The sequence below is a fragment of the Poecilia reticulata genome, linkage group LG2 (genome assembly GCF_000633615.1).
Source record: "Poecilia reticulata strain Guanapo linkage group LG2, Guppy_female_1.0+MT, whole genome shotgun sequence".
Taxonomy (NCBI): domain Eukaryota; kingdom Metazoa; phylum Chordata; class Actinopteri; order Cyprinodontiformes; family Poeciliidae; genus Poecilia; species Poecilia reticulata.
In genome coordinates, this window is record NC_024332.1 from 4,610,182 (window position 1) to 4,635,108 (window position 24,927).

At 41.9% G+C, this 24,927-nt stretch overlaps 1 protein-coding gene across 4 annotated transcripts in view; it reads left to right on the plus strand.

Annotated features, from left to right (window-relative positions):
- The first annotated feature begins 2,182 nt into the window (after window positions 1-2,182).
- Window positions 2,183-24,927, plus strand: part of raph1b (Ras association (RalGDS/AF-6) and pleckstrin homology domains 1b) — a 37,233-nt gene continuing 14,488 nt past the window's right edge. For 3 of the 4 annotated variants that reach the window (XM_008427272.2, XM_017302139.1, XM_008427308.2), the window contains exons 1-5: window positions 2,183-2,442; window positions 14,088-14,167; window positions 24,058-24,177; window positions 24,414-24,519; window positions 24,630-24,824. In XM_008427272.2, coding sequence (XP_008425494.1) covers window positions 24,058-24,177; window positions 24,414-24,519; window positions 24,630-24,824 — 421 coding nt within the window. In that variant the 5' untranslated portion in view covers window positions 2,183-2,442; window positions 14,088-14,167. The remainder of the gene's footprint in view (window positions 2,443-14,087; window positions 14,168-24,057; window positions 24,178-24,413; window positions 24,520-24,629; window positions 24,825-24,927) is intronic. The other variant, XM_017302143.1, reaches the window with a different exon arrangement.

Below are 24,927 nucleotides of genomic sequence, written 5' to 3' on the forward strand. Positions count from 1 at the left end.
CTGGTGGTTTACGACCTCCTGTGACTTACAGCTTGTGATCATGAATCATGGATTAAACAAAGAAATCATCAAATATTTGCCTTTTTTTCCCTGCTTTCTTTTGTGTGTGCTGTTTAACTTCTGAGATTTATTTTGTCATAGAGTATATATTGGAGAAATGAAAGTCACACAGGTCACACAAAACACACTGATAAGTGTTGTTTTTTTTCCTCTATTCGCCCCGGATGACTCTTACTTGTTAAAAATAGAACATATTTGCTGGAAAATGAAACCATAAGGCCGCATAAGTGTGATTCCTTTAAAATTAACACTAAAATAACATGCGGCACAAATTGGTACATAAAGAATTTAAATATAAAATGTTATGAGGTTTTATGTGGTATTTTATAAAAAATAACACACATCTAACAAAAATTATTGCAAAGACCTGAAGTTGTTCCTGTTTGTCGAAATGTTTCCTTTTGCAGCTTAGATGTTGGATAGCATCTCTAGTTTCCTGTAAACAGTGCAACATTTGTAAGGAAACTTGCAGGTTAGTCTGCCACTGACTCTTGTTGGGTGTTGTTTAGTGAATTTGGATGTTTGAGTCCAACTGCTGGCGGTGTTGGGTGACACCGCCAGCAGTTTGGTTATACACTGCTGTGGGATGGCATCATGTTCTTCAGCCAACAGTTTTAAGTTCTCAAGAGTGGAAAAAGGGATTACCAGTTGCTGCAGAATCTAGTTTAAACATCTCGTTGCTTCGAGATTGCCTCCGTTTATGCCCAAGATCAACACCATCACACTCCCTCTACCAAAATTTGTTTGACCAGTGGCACAGAAAGACTGGCAAGTTTTTTGAGTGCGGCTGAAGTTGGCCAATGCTGTCGCTTCTAAGAGTTCAAATTATGACCCTCCGGCATCCACTTCTCCCTTTTTAGTTTGTTTTTCTCGTAATGTAACATTGTGCAACACATCCAAACATCTCGACCGTCTAAAGTACCTTTCTGTGATTACACAACTAAATAAAAAAAGGGCAGTGACCCGATCCGTGAACCAGGTGGAGTGAACCCTCCGGCAAATGCTCTGCTGACATTTATGTGCCTGACATTATGTGATTTCAGGAAACGCTGACAGGCAGAGAAAGACACGTTGATGAGAAATGATTAAGAAACACAAAGTATTATGAGTCATTATCTAAGGAGCATGTACAAGCAAAGCATGTTCAGACCAGGTGTAGGAGATGGTGACTTGTCTGAAACGCGTCAGCATAAACGTCTGTAAAAAAAAAAAAAAAAAAAAAAGTGAGGAGAATCATTCACGTAGATCCACTAGATGGCAACAACGCACTTTATAATCATTCTGCTGGTGGTAAAAAATTACTGTCCACGTTTCCATTTGTGTCAGTTTACATTAATAGGTGTTAGAAACCTTAACTAGGAAGAAAATATTTATTTTGTTTGAAGGATTGTAAAGTATTCAAATCAGGAAAGAAGGACAGAGATCCATATGGATGACAACAATCTTTTAATCTGCAACACCCACCTCAGACCTGAGGATAGCACCCTGTTCATGAAATGATTCCTGTGTCTTCACACAACGTGAAATTTAGTGTATTTCTTTGGGAGTTTATGTAGTGTATGGAAAATTATACAAGGGTTACCTCTCTTTTTTTTGTCGCAGCTATTTTTTTATTATTTTATTTTATTGCAAATTAGCTCCATATTAGACAGAGAGTGTGAACATGAATTTCCGTGTCTTGTCTCTGATTCTCGGATTTAGGTCTAGATTTTGACAGGGCTGTTTAACTAATCTTTTAGTAGTTAATTTGTATTTAGTATTCAAATAACTAATACAGAAATTTCACCGCAGTACCACTGAAAGCAACCCAAGTACCGCCAGTGGTACATGTACCGCAGTTTGAGAACCAGGGATCGAAATGTTTGGTCCCTGAATTAACGCAAAAATATTTTTATTTATTTTTCTTTTTTTCGGTAAAAAAAAAAAAAAAAATTCATCCAGAATCCCCCCCAAAAATACTTCAAGGTTTGTAGTTTTAACGTGACCAGATATGATAAAATATTTAGTTGTGTGTTAACTTTTTGCAAGACTCTGCATCTCCCCATATTCCTGTCCTAACGTAATTTCCGACGGCCCCTGAAGGCAACGTCCATGTCCGTTCCTGGGCTGGACAGGAAACGACGGAGACGCGCAGCGTGTCTCCCCAGCAGCTGCGGGAGAGAAGAATGGGAATGGGAACAGATTTGTGGATTGCAGGCGAGGGAGCGCGTGGAAACATGAGGACAGTTTAAAATAGACTCATATTTTTAAATCGTTAATTATCCACATCGTAACAGGAGTTTGTCCCGATATTTTCTCCTGTTGAGGAGAAGGATATTTATTTATTATCTTGGACAGCACTGAGGGAAAAACGGGAAGCCTCTTTGTGAATCCTATTTCACAGTAAGTGGATTTAATTCTCAATTCTGGCACGTCGGGGACTTTAATCGCTTTTATTCTGTTTTATTAAAACTATTTATATAGATAAAATCCCATAAATGTCGCTTTAATGTTGTATATTCACATTGTTAGCCCATCCCAAACTGTGACCTCGGGGAAAAGAAAACAAGAAGTAGCTATCCGACTTTAAAGACTCAAACAAAAACCATATCCTTCCATACCAGCCTGTGTATGTGTCTGTTTGTTGGCTGTTTTCTGTATTAGGATGTTTGAATGAGGGGAGTCCGTGTGCCTCATCTGCGGCCATTGAACAATCCCTTTCTCAGGGAGAAGGGCTGTGCAGCGTTTGGGTCGACTGGGAAAAGAGCCGCTGCTCTCCTGGGAGGGACATTTCAACATGAGCTCATTGTTTGGGAGCTTTGTGTCAGTTTTTGTTGGCAAGGCCCAGCTTTGATGCTGCCCGGGAGTATATCCAGGGTGAATTTTAGTTTCTCCCCCTGCCTGCATCATCCAGCTAAACAAAAAAGATGTAGTCTCCACCCTGTCACCGGGAGGAGGCTGGCCCAGCCTCTGGTAATGGCCGAAGAGAATGTCGAGCCAATGTTTGGGCTTTCGCTGCTGAATTTGAGGAATACAGCACGATAGAAATGCTGTAAAATAACCGGGTTGTGGGTGTTATGGTTATGTTCAGCCGGTGATGAACCATCCCTCCTCTGCAGTTCATCACCACCGGTTTAATCCTCTTTGTTGGGTGACGCTGGTCGCAGCAGATTGGATAACATTCAGCCAGTTTGACCAGTGGGTCTTTTTATTATGTGCTCAGCTCTAATTGGAGCCTGGAGTGTCCATAAAATGATTATTTATGACTTGAAAATTGTCTTCCACTGTTTTCCACTGAAGTCTTTGAAGTGTTTTGAACAACAAGAAGATGGTGACCCTGGGTTGACCTTAGTGAACCGTATTCCTAGCTGGCTGGGTCATGAGTGATGTGGCTTCCCACTCAGGGTGCCATGGCCTAAGGGGCGCCATAAGGCAGAGGAAAAGTTTGTTTCACAAAACACTTCAATGTGGGATTTATACGGCATTTCAGACCTCTGAAGTCGTGGCTTTGATGTTAAAAAGTCGAAATTTCAACATGGCGACGCCTGTAGCCATTGTTTGTAGTACCTCTGACAAACATAAATTTAAGCTTTAGTCTTCAGTCAGAAGTCTCTTCAGATTCATTGCAAAACTGACAGCTACAGGAATGCCAGGGTGCATCAGTTGGCGTCCTTAATACACATTCAAGGTGCTACCCTGCACTCAAACAGAGCAGATTACTGGACGTCGGCCTTGGATATTTTTATCAGAAGCATTTGAAAAGGCAACATTAAGGTGTTGAACCTTGGACAAGCTTTCCGTAAGCAAAGAGACGTGGAGCTGTGGCTACCTCGGTTGGTGGCTCAGTGATGTAACGGCGGCGGATTGATTTTAAAGCCCTCCTAACCCATCCAGTTCTCCTTCAGTCCTTTCAGAAAACACAGAGACATCAAGAGTATTTTTTTGTCCAGGAAACTGGATGGAGGAGTTGATCATTTTCCAGCCAAGAACTCCACCCTTTTCTAATTTCATTTAGGTTATTTTCCCCTTCTTTTTTAATAATTGTTTTTGGCAATTTTGCATTCATTTTGTGTTGTTTTTTCCTTTCTCTTTTTCTATATTACCCAGCATTCACCACTTTCTTTCTTTTGGTAGCCACCTCACTTCATTTACATCTGTTTTGCCTCTTATTTGGCTTGTTAAACACATGCATTTCTGTGTGTGACTAAAGCTGGCCTGACTAGTTTATTCCCTTCTCTGCTGACTTTTTTTTTTCCACAATCTATGACTTTTAGTTTATAGCTGAACAACCCGAGAAAAAGCCACTGAAGAGCCACTTTGCCCTGCCTTTATTCCCCACAGTGGCATTATAATAGACCGTCTGTGGCCTTATAGCACGCTTGATTTGCATCAAGAAAGCAGTAGACTAGAAGCACATTATTCTGGGCATGGAGACAGCGCTGCAACAATGTAGACCATCCATTCGTTTACAGTGCAGTTAATGGGCTGAAAATAACCACTAGCCCTCTGCATGCTCCCTATTCAAGTAGTAACAGCGAGAGGAAAGTAGCAGCACGTCAGGATCACATTTCCCTCTTTGTCTTGTCAGAGTTGTGACGTAAAAGATGCCCCAAAACGCATCTGGAAAACTCGCTGATGTATTCCTTCGGGTGCTGTTAGCGGCATCTGTTTCCTGCGCTCCATCCCAGTCCAGAAGTTCTCCCGAAGACTTTAATTACGATTGGTTGTGTAAATGGAAGGGTCTGTTGGATGTTTGCTGTTTTTTTTTTTTTTGTTGTTGGAGCCAACGTTTCTTGTCTTATTCAGGCCTGTGAGTTTCRCCTCAACTGGGTTATCGCAGATGAGGAAATGCATGCAAGTATATTGCAATAAAAGTCCAGTTAGGGTGGTATAACAAGATAAAAGCTGCTTGAAAGCATTTGTAAGTTTCACTTTCAGTCTGATTTCCTTCCTAAGGCTACAAAAATCGTATTTTTTCCTTGTTTTTAGCATTCTTTGATTCCCTGGAATGTCGTTGATAAGATAAGAACGACCCCTCTTATGTAAATTTTAAGCTTTGAGAATGATTCTTAGCCACAGGATGGGTGATCCAAAAAGCTGCTCATGTTTTTTTTGTGTGTGTGTCAGTCCCTCTAGACCACCCCTCACAAAAGCTCAAAAGATGAGGCTGGAGGTGCTGATGGTGGTCGGTGTAAGTTTACTCGGCTTGTGTTACAGCCAGAGGTGCAGCTATAAGGGGGATGGCACTTCAAACGCAGCTCAACTGGGAGCTGCAGTAGGGGGTGTAGGAGGGGACCAGAACCTGATACTTGTGAAACTATGCAGACTCCTTGAGGTTTTTCACATGTTGTCAACCAAAAACATTGATGTGTTTCATTGGGGTTTTATTTGAGAGATGGTGCGCAATTGTGAAGCAGAATGAGAAATATGTTTTTACAAACCTGAAAAGTGTGCTGTGCGTTTGCCTTCAGCCACATTTACTCCGACACCAATAACTAAAATTCAGTCTGCCTTCAGAAGCGGTCAAGTAACTTTGTGTGATTTAATCTTGATTTAAATCCAGATGTTCTGCGAAGATATTGGCGTTTTGATAGACAAAATTAGAGAACATAAAGACCAAGGAGTGAAAGGATGAAGCTTTGTATATGAAAACGGGATGCCACAACTGCAGACTTAGCAAAACAGATCTGCTCAAGTGAGATTTGGGTGAAAACAGGCTGGAAAAGTGGGCGTGGGTCTTCAGCTTTTCCCAGGGCACGTGGCTCCAGCCTCTGCAAGGCCTCGCTCTGCCAACATTTCACTGACCTTTGGTGGCAGCTGCCCCTAATGTCTGCAAACAAAGACAAATGTCTAACCAGGGCTGCCCGTAGCCTGCAAAGCGTCTGTTGCTGCAGATAGCAGGTTACTCTTCCTGTTGGCCTTTCCATACTCATATACACACACTCAAAGATTGGCTCATTTCCGCTTCTGTTGATGGAAATAAACACTTTGAGGTACAGTCACACCCCTCGTATGCTTTTGTTTGCACTGTTGTCTGTCCTTTTCCAAGGCATTTACTTACAATAAGGTGTTATGCCTTAAAAAAAAAAAAAAAAACAGCACAGTTTAGGATCCTAATGCATCATCAGGAAGCGAGGTGTGTCAGATGACCTGCCTGCGCTGAGGCGGGGGATTGATGAACACTGCAGCCAGTTCACCGCTGATTAGAACAGGCAGAACGAGGCCATCATATCACTCTGCTCTGTGTTTTCAGCAGTAATCTGCTGAACATCCTAAAGATGTTTTTTTTATTATTATTATTCTGTTTTTTCCATGTTAGATCCATTTCCTGCAGTTTGTCTAAGCAGCTCAGGCAGCTAATATAACGACAGTTTCTCCAGTTAGAGGCAGGTGGCTGATTCTCTCTGCTCTGTGGTGGGTGACACCCTCCGTCCCCCTCCTCACCCTTTTCCTTTATCCTGTACTGTACTGCAGATGGCCGGTTTCATTTCCCGGCTGATTGTCGGTTGGCTAAATGTATCCACCTGAGAGAGAACATGAAAAACTAGACTTTGTATGTGTGACAAATCAACACAAACTAGTGCATGTGTTTGAAAAAGAAACAAAATGATTCATAGTTTAAACATTTTCTCACTAGTAAAAGTAGGAAATGTTCACATTTTTCTTTTATAAATAGCTCAGTGTTTGTCGGATTGAATGTTTTCAAATCTTTTTAATAATTCTTAATTGGATTTAGGTCTGGACTTTGACTATTCCATTCTGACACATAATATGCTTGGATTCTGATGTTTTAATTGTGATAAACTATATTTTGATGTTTCTGGTTGCACCTCACCTCGTGTGTTGTTAAATTTCCCACCTGCAGTCAGCATGATGGACACCTGAGACAGTAAACGCCTCAGGGGGCTGGCTTTGTGCACCCACCGACAAATGAAGTTGAGCAATCACCCCCAAATCTGATCTCTACATCCAAGATTAATAAAACACAAACCCACTCCCTGTGGGAGTTATCGTCTGGAATTTCAGCGGCTGTATCCAATATCGGCGCGGAGAACGCAGAAGATGTGATTTATGGCTTTTGGTTTCTTTCTTCACGTGTCTAGATTATGCTCCACCACAACAGTAGCGAGGTGGGATGATGTATGGCATGGGTTGTCTGTGGAGTCGGATTCGGGATAATGGCTTCTTGGATCGGAGATGACACGGAATGCTTAAGGCAAGCTGGAGCGCTACTGAGAGCGCAAAGTGCTAACTCAGAGGAGATGCGTTTGTGCAGTCTGGCCGATGGTTATAGACCAGGTGATTCATGAGCTGCAGATGGAGAAGCAGGATTTATACCCTACTCACTAGATTGCTTTACATCCTATAGTGAATTAAATGAAATGGCAATTACCTTTCCTATTGAGATAAACAGAAGCAGAACCCAAGCAGAGTTCACGTTCTTCTCACCAAACCACAACAGCTTTTCGTCGCTCCACCGTGTCGACTTGCGCAAGCTGCTTCTGTTTTTGTTTTTGGGGGTGATGGAGGAACCACACACAGATGTAAACAAATCAAACTGCTGTTTCCTCCTACGCCACTGCAAAATGCTCGGCCTGAAACTCTGAGGTGAGCGACCTCCGCTTAGAGAGCGGCGCATGTGGTTGCTGCGTGAACCGTTGACCTCGGGATTGAATGCCAGTGAAATCCACCGAGGATTCAGTGTTATTTGTTATTTGGGGAAAATGTAATAGTGCCAGCATTATGAGGCTATCGGATGCAGTTTAATCTGGTGGTATTACTATTCTCATAGCAGTTTATTGTGTTGGATTTTAGGTACAGTGCCCTCCAAACATATTCAAGACACTTCTTTGTTATAGAATAACTGAGGAAAACAACCTTATTTAAGACTCTCCTGCTGAACGGCTACAAATGACATATTTACAGCAAAAATCATTATCCAACACTTTTAGTGGCTGTTTTGTGGCTAAATTTAACTGCTCAGTTAAACCAAAGCACATCTAAAAAGTTCGATTTATTTAAACATAACCCCCCCCCCCCGTTAGACCCATCCATAAATTATAAAACTGTAACAGATTCTTCAAGTTGTCCTCTTCTTTAACTGCAGCCACAGAAGCTGTTCTGCAGCTTGACACGCTTACTCGGGTGCAGCCATACATTATTGAAATCCTCCAACTGTTTCAAGTGTTTCTGTGCTTAGTTCAAGCTGCAAACCAGCTCTGATCCAAAAAACTAGGGCTGAGCGCTCTTTAAATATGCACTTCTTGCATCTTCTAACCACATGCAGGAAAGTTACCCCGCTCATGTCCTCGGCAGGCGGCACTTAAGCGGGCAGTGAAACCTCAAGGAAGTGTGGGGGAAGCTGGCTGATTGCCCTGCTCATTGGTGGGAACTCAATGTTAGCAGTGACCCCAGTCAGAAAGGCTGGAGGAAGCAGAGGCGCACCTGTTAGGAAAATGTGAAACACTTTGGGTGGAAGAGGCTTCATCCGAAAGACAACAACTTGGAAGCGGTGAGGTCATCCGTCTTTTTCCTCGCATCGACTGCCAAAATCTGGAAGCCTCTCTTTTTCTCTCTATGTAGTGCTCTGGATTTACTGTAAGAACTAACGCTGGCAGGCTGCTCTGTTTTTTGTATTTATTTATTTTTTTTACGTCAGGGTTTATTGAGGACAGCAAAGGAATCTAGAGTTTCACTGCAGCAACCTACAATGCAGAAAGAATCCGGCCAATAAAGGCTGCTGTGCCGTGCTTGCAGTAACAGAAGTGGATTGGCACAGTTTTTGCAGCAGAATCCCTTGACAGTAACTCAAACTTACAAGCTTAATCTCATAAAGCGATGTGTGCATGTGCGACTGTTTCTATCCAAATCTGTCGGACTAATACCCCAGCAGCTCTGAAAGTGCCTGCAAGGTTGTATTGACCGAGTTTCTGGGTTAAGTTGGTGGCTGAGTACCGTTTGTAATCTCTTTTTGTTTGGCTGATCCTCACTCTCCAGTGATTTCTGATTATTTTGGTCCACGTGCCTCACAGCCAACTCTTGATGAGTAAAGTTTGCCCATTTATCTGCTTTTAGAGCTCAAGGGAAAGGTGGCTGTTGTGTCTTGACCCCCACGATAGCTGCTGGTGATAGCTGGGATTTGTAAAAGCAGTCACCAGGGTCATGCATCTAATATTAAGGCCTTAAAATTTCTTAAATATATTAGAAAAAATATAAGTTAGCCTTAAATATGTGGTGGCGGGACTATTTAATCTCATATTCTATGTAGTTTATTTTTCTTGTGGGACTTTTCTGTCAGGATCTGAGACTCAAGGCAGTTTAGGTTAATGCTAACTAGCTGCTAGCATACCCTTGCTAGCTAGCTAGCTAGCTTTTTGTGTCTATCATAGGTAAATGTAAATTCGTCCCCTGTCTGCTGGACAACATTTGTCTTTACATATACCTCACTTCTGTTGCCAACCTATCCCAAAAAACCGTGCACTACTATTATATGCAATACTCAGTTTTCTTTGTATGTGATGCAGATGTCAAATTTATTCATAATGGTCTTAATTAGATCTTAAATTTGAGTTGTTGAAACCTTAGTCATGAACCTTGAACTTTTTCACTTTTACATTGACTGAATGTGGAAAAGTTGGAAAGGTGTGAACAGTTTTGCAAGACAGTGTAAATGAGAAGAGATGCGTATCTTTAATAATATCAGCTGCTCTAAAGGCGTGCCGGCGGTGAGGTTATGGAGTACACAATATTCCCTTGTCGTTAAGCAAAACCCAGGCGCAAATAAATCTCCACAAAGGAGCGGTTCTGATCCAGCGCGAAAGCAGCAGGTCCAAAATGTTGGCTAATACAAGAAGTATTTCACTGTGCAACGTTGCATGCGTGTTATTGCTAAACCCAACCGGCTGCCAACCAACCAGTGGGACCTCCATTAGATCCCACTGGCCATCGTGGGAACATTCCTGACACAGCATTATTCCATAATTCCCACCATGTGTGGTTTTTCCAGGGGGCAAGTGCTCACTAAGAGCATGGAGAATCCCACTGAGGAGTGGAGATGGGCTCACTGTAATCAGAACCAGACTGCATATTGTATGAGGGGAAACAGCTGAAGGTAAATAATAGTAGAGCTTGTCTCAATAACTTCTTTACTACTGGATTTGAGCTCTGATCTCGACAAAGAATCTCAGCTTTTTCATTGTTTCTGGTTCAGCTCTACATGTAACATAATTATGTGGATCCTTTATGTTAAAAAATATTGTTTAAATTGTTATATTTTGCATCTTTACTTAAAAAATAGCAAACAACGGTGAAAAAATGTGAAAAATAAACCAAGTTTCTAGAGGTGCTACATAAGTTTTCCACGGTACGATTCACAACAATCATCATTTAATAACAGTTAAATGTGGATGTGCTACTTCAATAAATATACTCCTATAAATATTTTCTGCTGGGAGTTGATCAGGGGGCATAGTCGAAGAGTCGAGTGGCACAATTGGGGATCAGAACAATTACTTAAAATATGATGAAGTTTAAAGACTTCAGAAAATAATATAAAATCTCATTAAGACAGTGGAACATAAAACATATTTAATTTAATTGTACTTTAACCAACCAGTTTATGAGTTAGCTGCCTGTTTACACAACAAATTAGCCAGTCAGATGGGAGCAACATGATGCTTTTAGTAGGGATGTGACTCGATATTTAAGTGCTTCAATAGTTCTAGTCAACGTGAATTAAGTGATGCTCTAATGCCTCATTTTCACTGAGCGGCTCGGTGCAGGTTGATGTGTTTCGGTGCCAGATTGTGGTCCGATTTGACGCGAGAGCTTTTCCACCTCCAGTTGGACTCTCACTCAGTTTTAGCTGTGACATCTAGATGGTAAAGTCTAAATTTTTGTGGACTAATCGGTAGGGGAGGACTTTTCTTTGCACACTTTGAACCCCTTACCCTCACTGATGGCCACTTCCAGTAGGATAATAGTCTGTCACAAAGCTCAAGTCCCTTTCAAACTGATTTTCTCACCATGACAATGAGCTCCCTGTACTCTAATGACCTCTGCAGTCACCAGATTTCAATTCAACAGAACATCACGGATGTTCAGGTGACAAATCTATGGGCCAACATCTCTGAGGAAGGTTTCTGTATCAAAGAATTAAGTAATCTCATCCCTGTAGCAATAAAGTGACCCAAGAGTTTTATTAAGATGATTTATCTTTATAATTACTTAGAAATATGGGACTACTAACAGTAAACTGAGATGCGGTGGCTGGGTAAATAGTTGGTAAGACATGAAAGTAGAAAGGTTCTGGGTTGATATGCAAACTCCAAGACCCAAAGTTGGGATTCGAGCCTAGCACCTTCCAGGCCACAGTGGAGCGCTCCTTCAAAATATATAGATTCAAAGGCACTAATGACCAAACAACCTTAGCAGTGATTTAAAAAAAAACTTCTTTTTTTTTTTTCTGTATTCACCCAATGAAGAGGTCGACTGCACTTGACCTGAAACAAAAGCAATCCACTGATCAATACTAATGCCTTCAGATTGCCAGTCGACTTTGTGGCACATCATCAAACGGCTGGCTGATGGTCGCTTTCTGCACCGTTTACAGGAAGGCTGAGGGTCACCGCTGAGCTTCATCTATTTCAGAAAACGGACTGTGGTCCAGGTATTAGCTCTGTCTAGTTAAAACATTTCAAAGGGGCAGTATTAGGTGCTTTTGAAGCGCATAGTACCGTTTTATAGCACATTTAAGTAGCTGTTACCTTTTAAGTCATATGTCAAATATGACTTAAAAGAAATTTGACTTGGTAAAGTTGATGTTCCTGCTCTTTCTGACACTCCGCCTTCAGGAAGTCATCTCAACAGTTCTCCTCTATTAAAGTTTTAACATTTTTACCAGCGATGCACTGAGAAGTAGTTTCATATGAGCTCAGCAGATGCACAGTTCCAACGGGTGTTTGCTAATTGCTGCTGGCTAGTCTGAAGGAGCTGAGTGGGGGTGTCGCAGGGGAACTCAGAAGTTTGGAAGCTGCTGCTCTGAGGTGGAGCTGCACGTTGAAGGCGGAGCTAGGTCCACCCTGGCGTTTGCACAGCTGAATGGTTACCAAGAGGGATTAAAGGATTTCTCAAACATGCATCTAAAAAAATCAAGGTGACCCTCCATGTATGTTTTTGAGGAGGGAATAACATTATGACGTGATATAAAGCCATAAAAAAGGTGATTTCACTAAAAACTGCCCCCTTAAAACAGAACTTTGGTGAATTGAGGATCATGTTTGTGTGCTGCTGTGTGAACTTCACCATCTTGGACATGCTTGTAAACCACTGTAGCGCTCTTTCTCTGCCATCGTCTGTTTGCTGTACTTTCCCCCCCTACACAATCCTGCCTTTATTTCCTGCAGTGACATCATAACCGCCCCTGCTCACTCAGAGCCCTTCCCTTCTTCCCACTTCCTGCTCCAGACAGGAAATGAGCAACCCAAAGCCGAACTTTTAGCCCGGGGAGACAAGGACACACCTGTGGGTCCACCACACTGAACCCTGTGTGTGACGTTAACACAGGGGAGGTGTGTATTTTTTGGAGTGGGTTTACCTTCACTTTAATTTAAATAGACACTTCACCTTCTGAATATACAAGCAAGCACGAGCTGCTTTTTTAGCACTCCTGCGTCTCGACGGCAAGCCGGTCTTGTTTGTCTGCGCGTGTGCCGCAGACCCGCCTTTGTTTTCAGCAGCGGAGCAGCTGCGAAGTGGCCCCTTCGCTGTTGTGACTGAGGCCACTGTTGTTCCCTGCAGCTGCGCAGACCCGTGTGTCACTGCCACACCTGTTCAATAGCCTTGTGTTGACTGAGTGATATCACGCGTCGACCGTCTGCAAATTACAAGAGCGGCCTGACCTATAATCTAACGGGGCAATTATGTTTTTTTTTTCTTTTTTTATGGCACGTGTGGAAGGATGACTCAAGTTGTCACACTATCTCTTTGCAGCACTCTCTCTGCGTTGTTGCAGGGAGTCTGTTTGCTGTGAAAACACACGCTCGGTTTTCTTTTCCCTGTAAGGCCACATGCTGCGTCCGAACAACAGTTGGCGTGCAGGACAGCAAAAGAAACAGCTGAGGCCAGCGGGAAAAGCTTCTCTGTTGTTAGCCACAACATCAGCTGCCTACCTCTCACACACTCCACAACTAAATCACAGACACAGCTACAGTATGATTGAGCATGTTGGTCCAGTATGAGTAAGATTGAGTTGTTTAGCAGTACTTTGTAAATAGATTTGGCACGAAAAGGAGCACAAATGCACGTCATTCCCTAAATACAACAGAGGATCTATACTTGGGGTTCCTCTTCCCCACTTTAAGTATGGTTGAGAATCTGTGATGCTGTGGGCTTGTTTCTGTTCAGAATGACCTCAAAACTGCTGTAGTGTGTAGAAATACTTGTTTAAAATGCTTACTTACCCTGAACATGTAGTTTTTTTTATCAACAACAACCTCCTAATGTATGACTCAGCACTGTAGCGAGTTAATGACTTGCTGAAGTGTTAAAACTTGCAGACTCATGAGTCACATTGACACACACCTAACAGTTTGAGCAAGGCTTCTGCTTTGACTCATGTTAGAAATTACTGGGTAAGGCATGGTACCATTTTCATCCAGCTGTGCGCATTTATCAGGGTAGTTTTCCTCCCAATAAGTTGAATTGTTTTAATTTAGAAGTATTAGCAGGAACACTGGCTGACTGCTTTAAGAACTTCACAGAGAGCGTTTCTCCGACTATGCGAGTCATTTCGTCTGAGCACAGTTAAGTCTCTCGCTCAAGCACCCTTCCCAGTTAATCCTCGGCATTCTTGTGACAGAGAACTTGCTGCGATCCGTTCCAGCTGTCGAGCGTCTCTGCTCCTCTGCAGCGCAAATAGAAACACAAAAGTCCGTCTGTAGCGTTCGACCAAAGATGCCAACTTCAGCGAATTGACGTCAGGCTCAGTCACAAACTTGCTCATGTCTGATCATGGTTTCCGTTTTGTTTTTTTTTTTGTTTTTTTTCAGAGGACAAAAGCCCAGCCGCAGAGTGGAGTGGTGGTCTGACCTTTACCCTCAGTAGGAAGAAAGGAAAAGCCACTTCAGAGGTAAGAGTTCCTGTAAATTATAGTTAATAAATGCTGGCATTGCTGTTTTTCCTTGTGGTGAAAGAAAGGGCAGGTTTCTGGAAAGCATCAAGCACAGAGTTCCTATACAGTTTTTTTAAAGTATGGAATGGGATCCAAGTATTTTCCAGCTCTGAGTGAGTATGAATAGAGAAAATAGGAGTGAGGAAAAACTACTTCCACACCTTGGAAAGTGTGAGAATGGGCACAACGTTTGGATAATGCTGTGTCCTTCATTCATGTTCTTGTTTCTTTCCTTCCTTTCTTCCTTGTGCTTTATTGTTTTTCTTGTGTCCTCCTTCCTTGTTCCTTACTGCTTACTTTCTGGAGTCCTTTGTGAACATCTCTAATTGCTTATGCCTCCTTCCTTCCTTGTTGGTGCCCCCACCACCCAATCTTGTGTCCTCCTTCCATTGTTCCACCCTTTTTGTGTCCCATCTTTCTTTCCTTCCTTGTGCCCTTTTTCCTCCTTCCTACTTTACTTTTGTCCTTCCTTCCATCTCCTTCCTTTCAAGGGTCTTGCCTCCTTTTCATTCCTCTTTCCTCCCCTATGTCATACTTTCTTACTTTCATCTCTTTTGCCTCCTTCTTTCCTTCATGTCCTCACCATCATATTTTGTCCTTCTTCCTCCCTTTTTCCTTTTTCTTATATTTCCTTCCTTCTTTCCATTCATTTTTAGTTTTTGTTTTTCAACGTTCCAGCCTTCTCTAGAAATATCTGCCATAATTTATAAGTGAACTTTGGTGTCTAATAATGTAAATAAACAGAAATTATGGAGTATCTACCAGATGAATGTGTAGGAATCCTGCAGACAGCTTCCTGTGAAGCTCTGTTTCTGGTGGCCTAATGTCCTGGCTATATTGCAGTCTCTCTGACATGCGTGTCTGGGGCTCTACTCTCTCAAACCAGCACCATCAGTCATCTGACTGAATTACATTTTTAACTAAATGGCATTCCCTGTTGACAATAGAGATCTGTGTTGTTTGCTTGTTGTTGTGAGTTCAGAGTTTGAGGAGCACACAGGTTACGCCCCAAAAAGCCTCCAGAAGGTTGTGTAAATCAAAGCTAAATGAGAGGGAAGGGGAGAGTCTTCCTCACCGAAGGAGATAATTCTTGACTTAAGTGGAAGCATGTGAGGTTGAATCGCAGCTGTGGTTTGCAGAAAGATGTTGCGTTTTGTAGCATTTAGAAGTTTCCTCTTTGCTGTCTATGTCTTTGATTGTCAAACTGAACTTATTTCTTTACTAAAGAGACGGAGATTCTCACAGCATAACAAGACGATTCTCAGTTTTCACCAATAAATCTGTTCCACAGGAACACCAATGAATATGCGCTGCACTTTTTTACTAGGGTTGTAAAGGTACACAGCAATCACAGTTTGGTATGTATTAAGTCATGATCCAATACGCTTCAGTCAAGGGAAATAAATAAAACATGATATTTTTTTGTACTTCAATCAAAAGTAAACTAATAAAAAAAATGGGAAAGTATAGAACTGATTGGCAATTTGGTTTGATTTTCTTAAAGTAGAATTCGAAGGCAGTGTCAATGCCTGGATGAACAGATTATCCAACATTATAACCACTTGAAAACAGTCAGTTTGAGGTTTAGACATTTTTTAATAAGATTGTACCCATATTTGAGAATAACCGTGTATAAAAGTTGTTTTTTAGTATCCCAGCTGTACCTGAATGTGTCATGTGCAGTAGTTAAAAAAAATCTCCTTTGCATTTTTTTTCCTATTTTTGATACAGAATTGCCCCAAATATTCCTACTTAAAAACAAAGTGTCAGTAAAACGTAGAAGCCTTCTTTCAACCAGCTGACCAGCAGTATGCAGCGATACTGTGTGCTTCATTCAGTCAGAGAAAAAAAGATAAAGCTGCTGCTTTTCTTTGTCGTTCAGACAGATGAATCTGTGTTTAGACTGCTGACTTAACACTGTGTGACTGTGATGAGCCGACGACTCACGGAGCACAAGACCTTTTGATAGGAGAAGCGAAACAAAACAAACACAAATAATCCACCAGGCCGAGCCTGTGGCTGCTCGCTGGCGATTCACACTGCTTCTGTGTCACTCACAGACTCACTAACCTCCACTCAGCTGTCCGTATTGCTCAGCACGCCCGTCGGCACGGCCGTGCACATCATGCACAGCTGATCACGGTTATCATGGCAACTGTTTTCTTCAGCCGCTTTTAAAACGCCACCCTGGAGCCGATCTCTCCTGCTGGTTCTGAGATGGAGCCATGAAGGCCTTTAGGGGAGGGGATGTGGTATGTAATTGTGCGTTCCTGGCACATCGAGGAATGCTGGAGGAGGTATGGCTGGAAACGAGTCCGGCAAATTTTCCAGGTCTGCCCGATGAGATGGATAAAACCAAAGAGCAGCTGCAGGAGGGATATGGACAGAAAGAAACAGAGATATTCCTCCTCGACACTGACATTTGTTTGTCTTTACACCAACTTCATTGTGATGCACTGTTGCAGATTTTCTACTAGACAGAAAAATACAGTTTTCTTACTTAAAAAATGAATTCATCATTTGCATCTTTTATTGTATTTCTAATATTGTGTAAAAAAAAAAAGAAGATCTAAGTGGTTAAATGAAATATCTGCAGAATTTTAACATTTTATCTAAATAATTATCAGAATACTTGATTAAACAATCGATTACTAAAATAATTGTTAGTTGCAGCCCTGAACAGAAAACATAGTGGCACCAACTACATAATGCAACTCAAATGTTGTTAATCCTTCCAAGAAGCTCAAAATGCCAACAAAAGTAACCATGCTCGCTGTGATTAATGTAATTGTTTCATCAATAAATTTCTGTACGCTTAATCAAACTGACTGGCTTTGCGGGGAAACGCTGACAGAAATATGAAGTGTCGATAAATAACTGTCACGTTCTCTAAAAGCTTTCCAGCGTATAACATTGTCAGGTGTGTCGTCACTTTTTAATCCCTGTTTGCAGAAACCATTGATTTGAAGCAGCGCTGGCGCTGATTAATTCACACTGCAGGTGCAGTCTGGTTTATTTAAACCCTCCGCTGACCAAACGCTGAATAATCCCTGTGTTCCCAGCCTCTGCTGCTACAACAGCAGCAGTGCTGCATCATGTTTAAAAGTTGCCGTTGGTGTCGATGTGTGAACATATTACAGCAGACCACCTGAGCCCCTCTGCGTGTGTGTGTGTGGGGGGGTGTATGTGTCTGGACGGAACCTGATCTCTTTAGGGAAAAGACAGGAATATTGATTTCACATTTGGGCTGGTGCCCTACAGRGAAGCTGACGCATCCTCTGTAACGTTTGTTCATGAGCGAACAGAGTTGACGTTCTCACCTAGCACAGATCACCTTTTGCGTTTTTTGTTGATTTTACTGCTGATGTTTCCATGCAGACAAACAACGGAACCCAGGACATGATTGTTCTGTTTGTGGTTAGAGGAACTAGCGCAGCCTAGCGAGCRATGAGGCTCGTGTGGCAGARATCTGTGCATGTGTTGCCATGACAATTGCTGCTGAATTTCGCCTCGTCGTGAGACTAGTGAGCTTGCTGCGTCCTCACACTTCCCACCCACCACTGTGACCGTGCACTTCCACTATCCCCCTCCTCTCCAGGTTRGGTTTGTGCAGCTCTTGCTCTCCATCTGTCTGTCTCTCCTCTCTCCGGCCCCCTTCAATTCTTTATGCGCCCCTCCTTCTTAATTGGCTGTATAAACYGTCCGGGATCGCTGTGTCATGCCACGCTCGACTGATCCTGACTYCGCATGTGTGCGTCTGATTGGTGGCTGTTGCTCGTGCGTGACTGATGTCGCCGGAGCCGCTGCTTTGGTGATCAGCCCCCAACTCTATTCACAGTCTAATGGTAGCTCTTCCCCTGTTATTGTGTCCATCCATCAACCCCTTTCTTCCTCTGCTGCACTTAACCAGCTCATCTGTCCTCACAACAGTCCCTCCTTTATATGTGATCTATGTCGCTTTTTTTTTTTTACTACCACAGACCTGATATGAAAACACAGCGACATTAATATTCAGCGGAAGACAAGAGTGTTATTGCTTCTAAGATATTTACAGTATTTTCCACATTTCAGAAATTATGCCAAAATAGACGTAGGTCACTGCTTCACAGTAGAGCCGCATTACCCTAGTTGCACTCACAGATGCAAAAAAATTGAGGTTTGATGCCTTGCTTGGAGGCGTATCAACATGTGGCAGGAGGAAGCTGGAATCAAASCCACATCTTTCTGATTGCAGGATGAGCCACAGTTATCTGGGGATTACCCAAAATTGTCATGTACAGAARGTTGTCGGCAGAAAGTTTTCAGATATTGGCTTCATCTTTGTTTTTCTAACTAGAATCAACCCAATATTTATCCAACTCAAACATTATTATGTTACCTTTAGAGTGGTGTATCACATTCACTAAAGGTCAAAGGTYTAGGTCAGTCACAGCTGGTTAGAAACTGGAGTTGAGACAAAAAGCCACTCCTTTTATATGCAGAGGGKTTTTTTCAGTTGCACAGGTAGTGGGTGGGTCTCTACTGCCTTATACATTTTCTGTGTTGTTGTGGTTTGGATTTAGTCAGGAACAAAAAAGAAAAGGATAAATAGCAGCGGATATGAGTGAGTGACCATCATCTGTGCTGCAAACATAAGCCTGGAAGTAATTAGACGTTCTCACATTTTGCAGAAAGATCGAATCTGTTTTATATCTYGGTGGCAATGAAACCAAGCATTCAAGACCGGGAGGCTTTGTTCTTTGACGAAGGTCTCGATCTGACAGGCTCGTCACACGCGATATCACAAGATGGACTTTGCAGGCTTTTAAGCAGGCTCATTGTGATGCAGAATGTCATTTGTGATGTCTTATGTCTTCGGATTTCAGTGTCTGTTTTATGACTTCAGTTTATCCCATGCAGGCTATTTTGACAACTAGACGCATGTATGTGTAAGTCATGAGTCATAATCTTTCTGGAAGCACATTTCATACTGGATGACATGAGCAGGAGGATAAAATTTATTCCGTCGAGAATGAAAACCTTCAAATTGGACCATATTGTATATAAATAGCATGCATATATATTTGCTTATTAGCTTAATTAATTAAACTGTGAGCGATATTCATCATAAACATGCTCAACTCTCCTGTCTTCTTAAAACTGGTTAGTGTCATGCCTTAAATAGTTGACTTTTTAAGGGATGAACAGAAGCACAGGCCACAAAAAAATCTAAAAGTTGAGTCTGAAAAGAACAGGATTGCAATAATACAGAAGGGCAACATGACCAGTAACCAAAGAGGGGCCTCTTAAACTAGCTGCTAGGGTGACAAAAATGTAATAAACTTGATTAAGAAACTCTCAAGTTTTAATGGTATTTTTTTTTTTTTTTTTTTTTGCATGCAAAATGAAAAAATATGCTCCACTACAACTTAAAAATAGACCCATTAGTAGCTTAATCTTATATTAGTCTAATTGTCTTCAAATGTGATTAGGAACATCAGAACTAATGTTAGCCGTTAGCATTGTTTTGTGCATATGTTTTCCCACCAGGAGGGTTAATTGCACCACTTTGTCCCCAAATGATTTCTCCTCTGACTTTGTACTGGGGAACATCTTAACTGGCCTATTAGCTGTGATCCTCAGACCTGGCAAATTTAAAGCCACTCCTAGCAGTGGTGAAACTCCTGCATCTGCTGCCAGCGACTTTAAGAGCTTTAAATGTTTGTATCCCACTAAACTCTGAAGAATTCCCAATCTGTGTTTACAGCCAAGCACCGCAGCAGCTATTCATGCTTTCTTAGAGTTCAATGAGTTTCTGTTAACGACCTCTTGTTCCCTACTCTCGTATTTTCCATAGTGCTTCCCTTTAATTTTGGCTCACTTTGCTAGTATTATATAATTTGTTAAGGCTTTTCAATTGGGAGGTGGCATTGTGAGGGTAATATGGGGGGGAGGGGTTGATATAAGAACAAGATTGATTCAGTTTTCAGTTCATGGAGACATTTAATCTAGAAATAGCCTGTTTAGAAATACTTGATGGAAAAATCAGCTCAAGCGGAAATATCTGGCTACCAAACTGTTTATTTAGTTATGTCAATTTTCCACGTCTCAGCCCTCGTATTTCCTGTCTGTTTGAAATATGAAAGGATTTATTATTAACCCACAGTTATTGAGCTTTTGGTATTTGAATGTTAACTGGAAACCATGGTCATGAATCAGGCCAGATAGGACCTATGCTTCTCTTTCCTAGTTCAGCAAACAGAAAGCAGAGTTACATGGTTACATGTTCAAAACTTCTTTTGAACATGTAACCATGTTTTTTTTTTTTTTTATCAGGACTCCTCATAATGATTGTTCTCTGCTTACTGGAAAACCTCCAGTGATCTATTCCTGTTGCTAACTGAGACGTCAGCAACTTACCGTTCTTGTAAACTCCCCAGACCCAAGACTACTACTTGTCTGGAACTGAAAGCTGAATCATAAAACTTGTTAGTCAATCTCAAACTACGTTTTAATGGGAACCAAATGGTCAGGGATGTCGGCATTACACAAACTGAATTTAGCGAGGATTCAGCCAAGAAGACCCAGCCTGACCTGTGATGTAATTTCATGCATTTTTCTCCAACTAATGGAGAGAAGCAGGGAGATCTGGGGCCTCCTGGTGTAGATCTCTTGTTTTTTTTAAATGCACTATAAACTTGGCACAAAAGTAAGAAAAGTTGTTTGCCGTTATGCAGCTCAATCAGTTTTACCGAACAAGCTTGATTGACACAAAGGGAGTTTTTTTTTTCTTCTGGTACAATGCATACAAATGTATAATCTATACAGATGTGTTGCAATTTAATTGTAAGACTTTCCAATGGCGAGAGATTTATTACCAAGAAGCATTGTTATGACGAAGAAACAATCAACCAAATCCTTTGATCTGACATAATGTCAGTGGTTTGGCGCCTCATGTGTGTCAAGTTTGGTGTGAAATTATCCCGCAGGCAGGATCAGTCATTCCAAGTCATGTGACTAGAAGTCAGGGAGTTAGTCACTTATTAACCTACTTTCTCTGGTGACAAAAATACACAGTGCACAAAGGGAGAGGTGCTTGACCAAAAATCCAACACTTTTGAGCATTTCTTCAGCAGCATTATTCAAAATCTACGTACACTATCTGTTCCTTTTGTTACACAGTCTTTACTCGGCGCTCTTCTAATCTTCTCGACACTCTTTGAACTGAGCGGCTAAAGATAGATATCTGTTCTTTTCCTTCGCTTTTCCTCCTCCTACCTCTTTGCTGTTATCAGGGCTAAATGCTATACTTTCTCTAGTTTTACGAGAAGAGTTTTTCATTGTAAGAAGACGACCTTTTTGTTTCCGATTAATTAGCGATTTACAAGTTAGTTGGTCTAAGTTTGGTCGGTTTCCCCTTGATCAGCTGTGGCCATGCAGTGACTGGCTGATAAAATTCAAATAGTAAAAAATTTATTGAATGTGTTGTTCCAAATATTTCAATTTCCTACCTTTTAGAAACTGTCAAAATCAGATTCTGCAGGCCAGACCTCAAAGAAAACCGATAATCGGTATGAGCTGGAAGATTGGTGCATCTTATTCTGACAAAAAACACACTCTGCTTTCTTCTCTTCATTCCTTTTTTGTTGATTCATCAGCTGTGACAGCAGTCGTTCACAAAAAGACCTAGGAAAAGAGACTCCTCTGGGAAGTCCTTTGACCCCTGCTCATTCAGTTTAGACCCCTGACCCGTCCAGATCAGTGTCGGTCATGCTCAGACGAGACAGAACAGCGTAGCTCTGTATCAGGAGGGAAAAGGCCAAGGCTGGCATTCAGTGGTGATAGTGCTCCTGCGCATACACACTCTCGGACACACAGCAGCTTCCTCCCAGCCCTGCATCTCGGCCAGGTCATGGTCCATAAGCTTAAAAGCTGGGCCGCAGGTGGTAATTCACTTAAACCTGCATCAGGATCTCTGGCTGAGGCTGTGATTCCATTAGGATGACATAACTAGCGTCATTGTCGAAGAGCGCTTTGTTTTAGGTTATGAAATAATTTTTACCCTGGGTTTTTTGTTGTTGTTTTTTTTTTTACCTCATTTTTGGCTAGATTTAATCAAGACTGACACTTCATCTGCTGTAAATTAAATCAGAGTTACTATACAGTCTCTAAAGCATTGTGTCATTAAATGTGCAGTAACCCTAAAACAAGTGTCGGTGAGTGTCGCTGGAGCCACATGTACCCAAATCAAGAAATGATAATGACTGAATGGTAAACTGGCAAACCACAAGGCCTCAGTAAATGGTCCATTTGATGGCTGTAAGGGTGGAGGAGTCTGGACCTCATTTTCAACTTGTCTTCCCACACCCTCAAAATCCCTCCCCTTCTCAGTAAGTGGTGCAGAAAGCAGAAGGACAGCTGGAGTTTCCTGACACGGAGCGGGTCATAAGGGAAATGAGGAATTCTGCACATCCAGGCCATTTCCTGTTCCGCCTCGCACACTCGCTTGCGAGAGGACGGATGCAATTTCAAACACGCTCGCACCCAGATTTACTTGGTTTGTTTTTAGGTTGCACATACATATCCCACCTTCTTATTCAAGCCGATGGGCCAAGTCCCAATGCCAAGGCAGGAAGCTATCCATCATCGATGCTGTAATGTGACACTGTAACAAGTGTCTCCCAACTGCTGTGGGGTTTCAGTCTGTGTTGCCGTCCAGTACTGCTTTGCTTTTTGGCTCCAACCACATATATTTCAAGCTTTCACCTCTCTCCTGTAGCACAACGTGGATTTAAAACAGCTTTTCTTGTAGAAGCTCAGGAATTCCCATAAAAGCATTTAAAAAAAAGTTTTTAAATCTTTTGCCAGATCAAACGAATGAGGGTCATCAGAGGGGTTAATCCTGGTTTGGTACAGACCCAGCTGGTGACTGACACTACATGGGTTGGATAACTGGAGGCAGTGACACCGTCTGAAAACATCAATGGGATTACTGGGGCATATTCCATCAGACGGCTCTGGAGGGATATTGCTGGACTGTATCAAAGGATTGACTCACATTTACTGTCCACAGATCTTCATATTGTGATTGATAGCATCTCCTCCTCATGTTCTAGTTAAAATATTCAGTCCTTCTACGTATTAAGACGTTAATGTTATTTATTTGCTTTATGGGTTAAAGCTATAAATAGTTGATTTTCATTTATGCTTCCAAGATATTTAGGCGTTCTCGCTGTCAAATATAGGTTTATGTACAATGTGAAATTCTAAACTCCTAGGTTTTAAACAAATTCATTTAATAACCTCTTTATATCCAGTGATATATAATCGCACATATATGTGCGATTATATATCGCACATATATGTGCGATATATAATCGCACATATATGTGCGATTATATATCGCACAAAATTTTTTATAAAAAATTTTGGCAAATTTTTTATAAAATTTGCCAAAATTTTATAAAAAATCAAAAAGTTGTTCATAAAATAAAAAATCTAAACTCCTGTTAAGAGTATGTGCCTACTCTTTAAGTTTTACTTTTTATTTATGCCATCAGTTGAAACAATGCTTCCTCTTGATTTTACTTTTTGCTTTACAATGAAATGAAAACAGTGATTTTGATTTCATTTATATTCAGCTGAGCTACTCTTTCTGTCCACTTGGGGGTGCTGTATCACTAAAAACACCTGTGAAGTCCCTCAGTTTAACACATTTCAGTCCTTACTATGGCCTTAAATGTTGTGTGTGGCCTTTAATCTCTCCTGCATCACTTTCACTGGCTGCTCTGGGATGAACTGGTGTCTTCTCATCTATAATTATCTTCTATAATCTATAATATAGTAATTTCACATTTCTATGTGTGCAGATGGATCAGGTATCGGACGACGAGCTGGACCACGGGGCAGAGGAGGACAGCGACAAGGAGGACCAGGACCTGGACAAGATGTTTGGGGCCTGGCTGGGCGAGCTGGACAAGCTCACACAGGTAGGCAGACAGGCAAGAGCAAATGAGGAAAAGGCTGTATCCATGGCAACTGTAACACTGCTAATCCTGTCTCTGTTTCCTAGCAACTCTCCCCTTTACTTTACATTGTACAGATATGCAGCGCTGTGTGTGAGACACTGAGGAGCGTTGCAGTCAGATGTGGTTGTTATGATCTTCTGTCTGGGTTGTGTTTCAGTGTTTGCTGTTTTTTTTTCTTTTTTCTCCATTCATCACAGAGTCTGGATGACGATCGGCCACAAAAAGCACTGCAGAAGCCGCCTCTCAGGCAGGAGACGAACATAGCCAACTTCTCCTACCGCTTCTCTATGTACAACATAAATGGTGAGACTCGGGTGTCAAAAAGCAGCACAACAAACAATTAATTTCCTAATTTAAGTTCCCTCCATAATGAACCTGCTTCCCCCTCCATCCCCTGTGAAATCTTTTCACAGAGGCTCTGAATCAGGGAGACACCGTCGACCTGGATGCCCTGATGGCCGACCTTTGCTCCATCGAGCAAGAGCTCAGCACCATCTCCAAACCAAACTTGGCGTCTCGCAGCCAGAACAAGGGACAACAGAGGGGTCCCGGGGGCCGCAGTGCCAGCACCAAGCACCCTGGCACCAGCGGAGGGGGAAGCAGCGGAGGTAGTTCAGTCTCTTTACAGCATGCTGCATTTTAAGGAGATTGTGTCATGAGTTACTCCCTTGCTTTGTGTGCATATCAAAGGTCAGCAGAATTACAAAGACT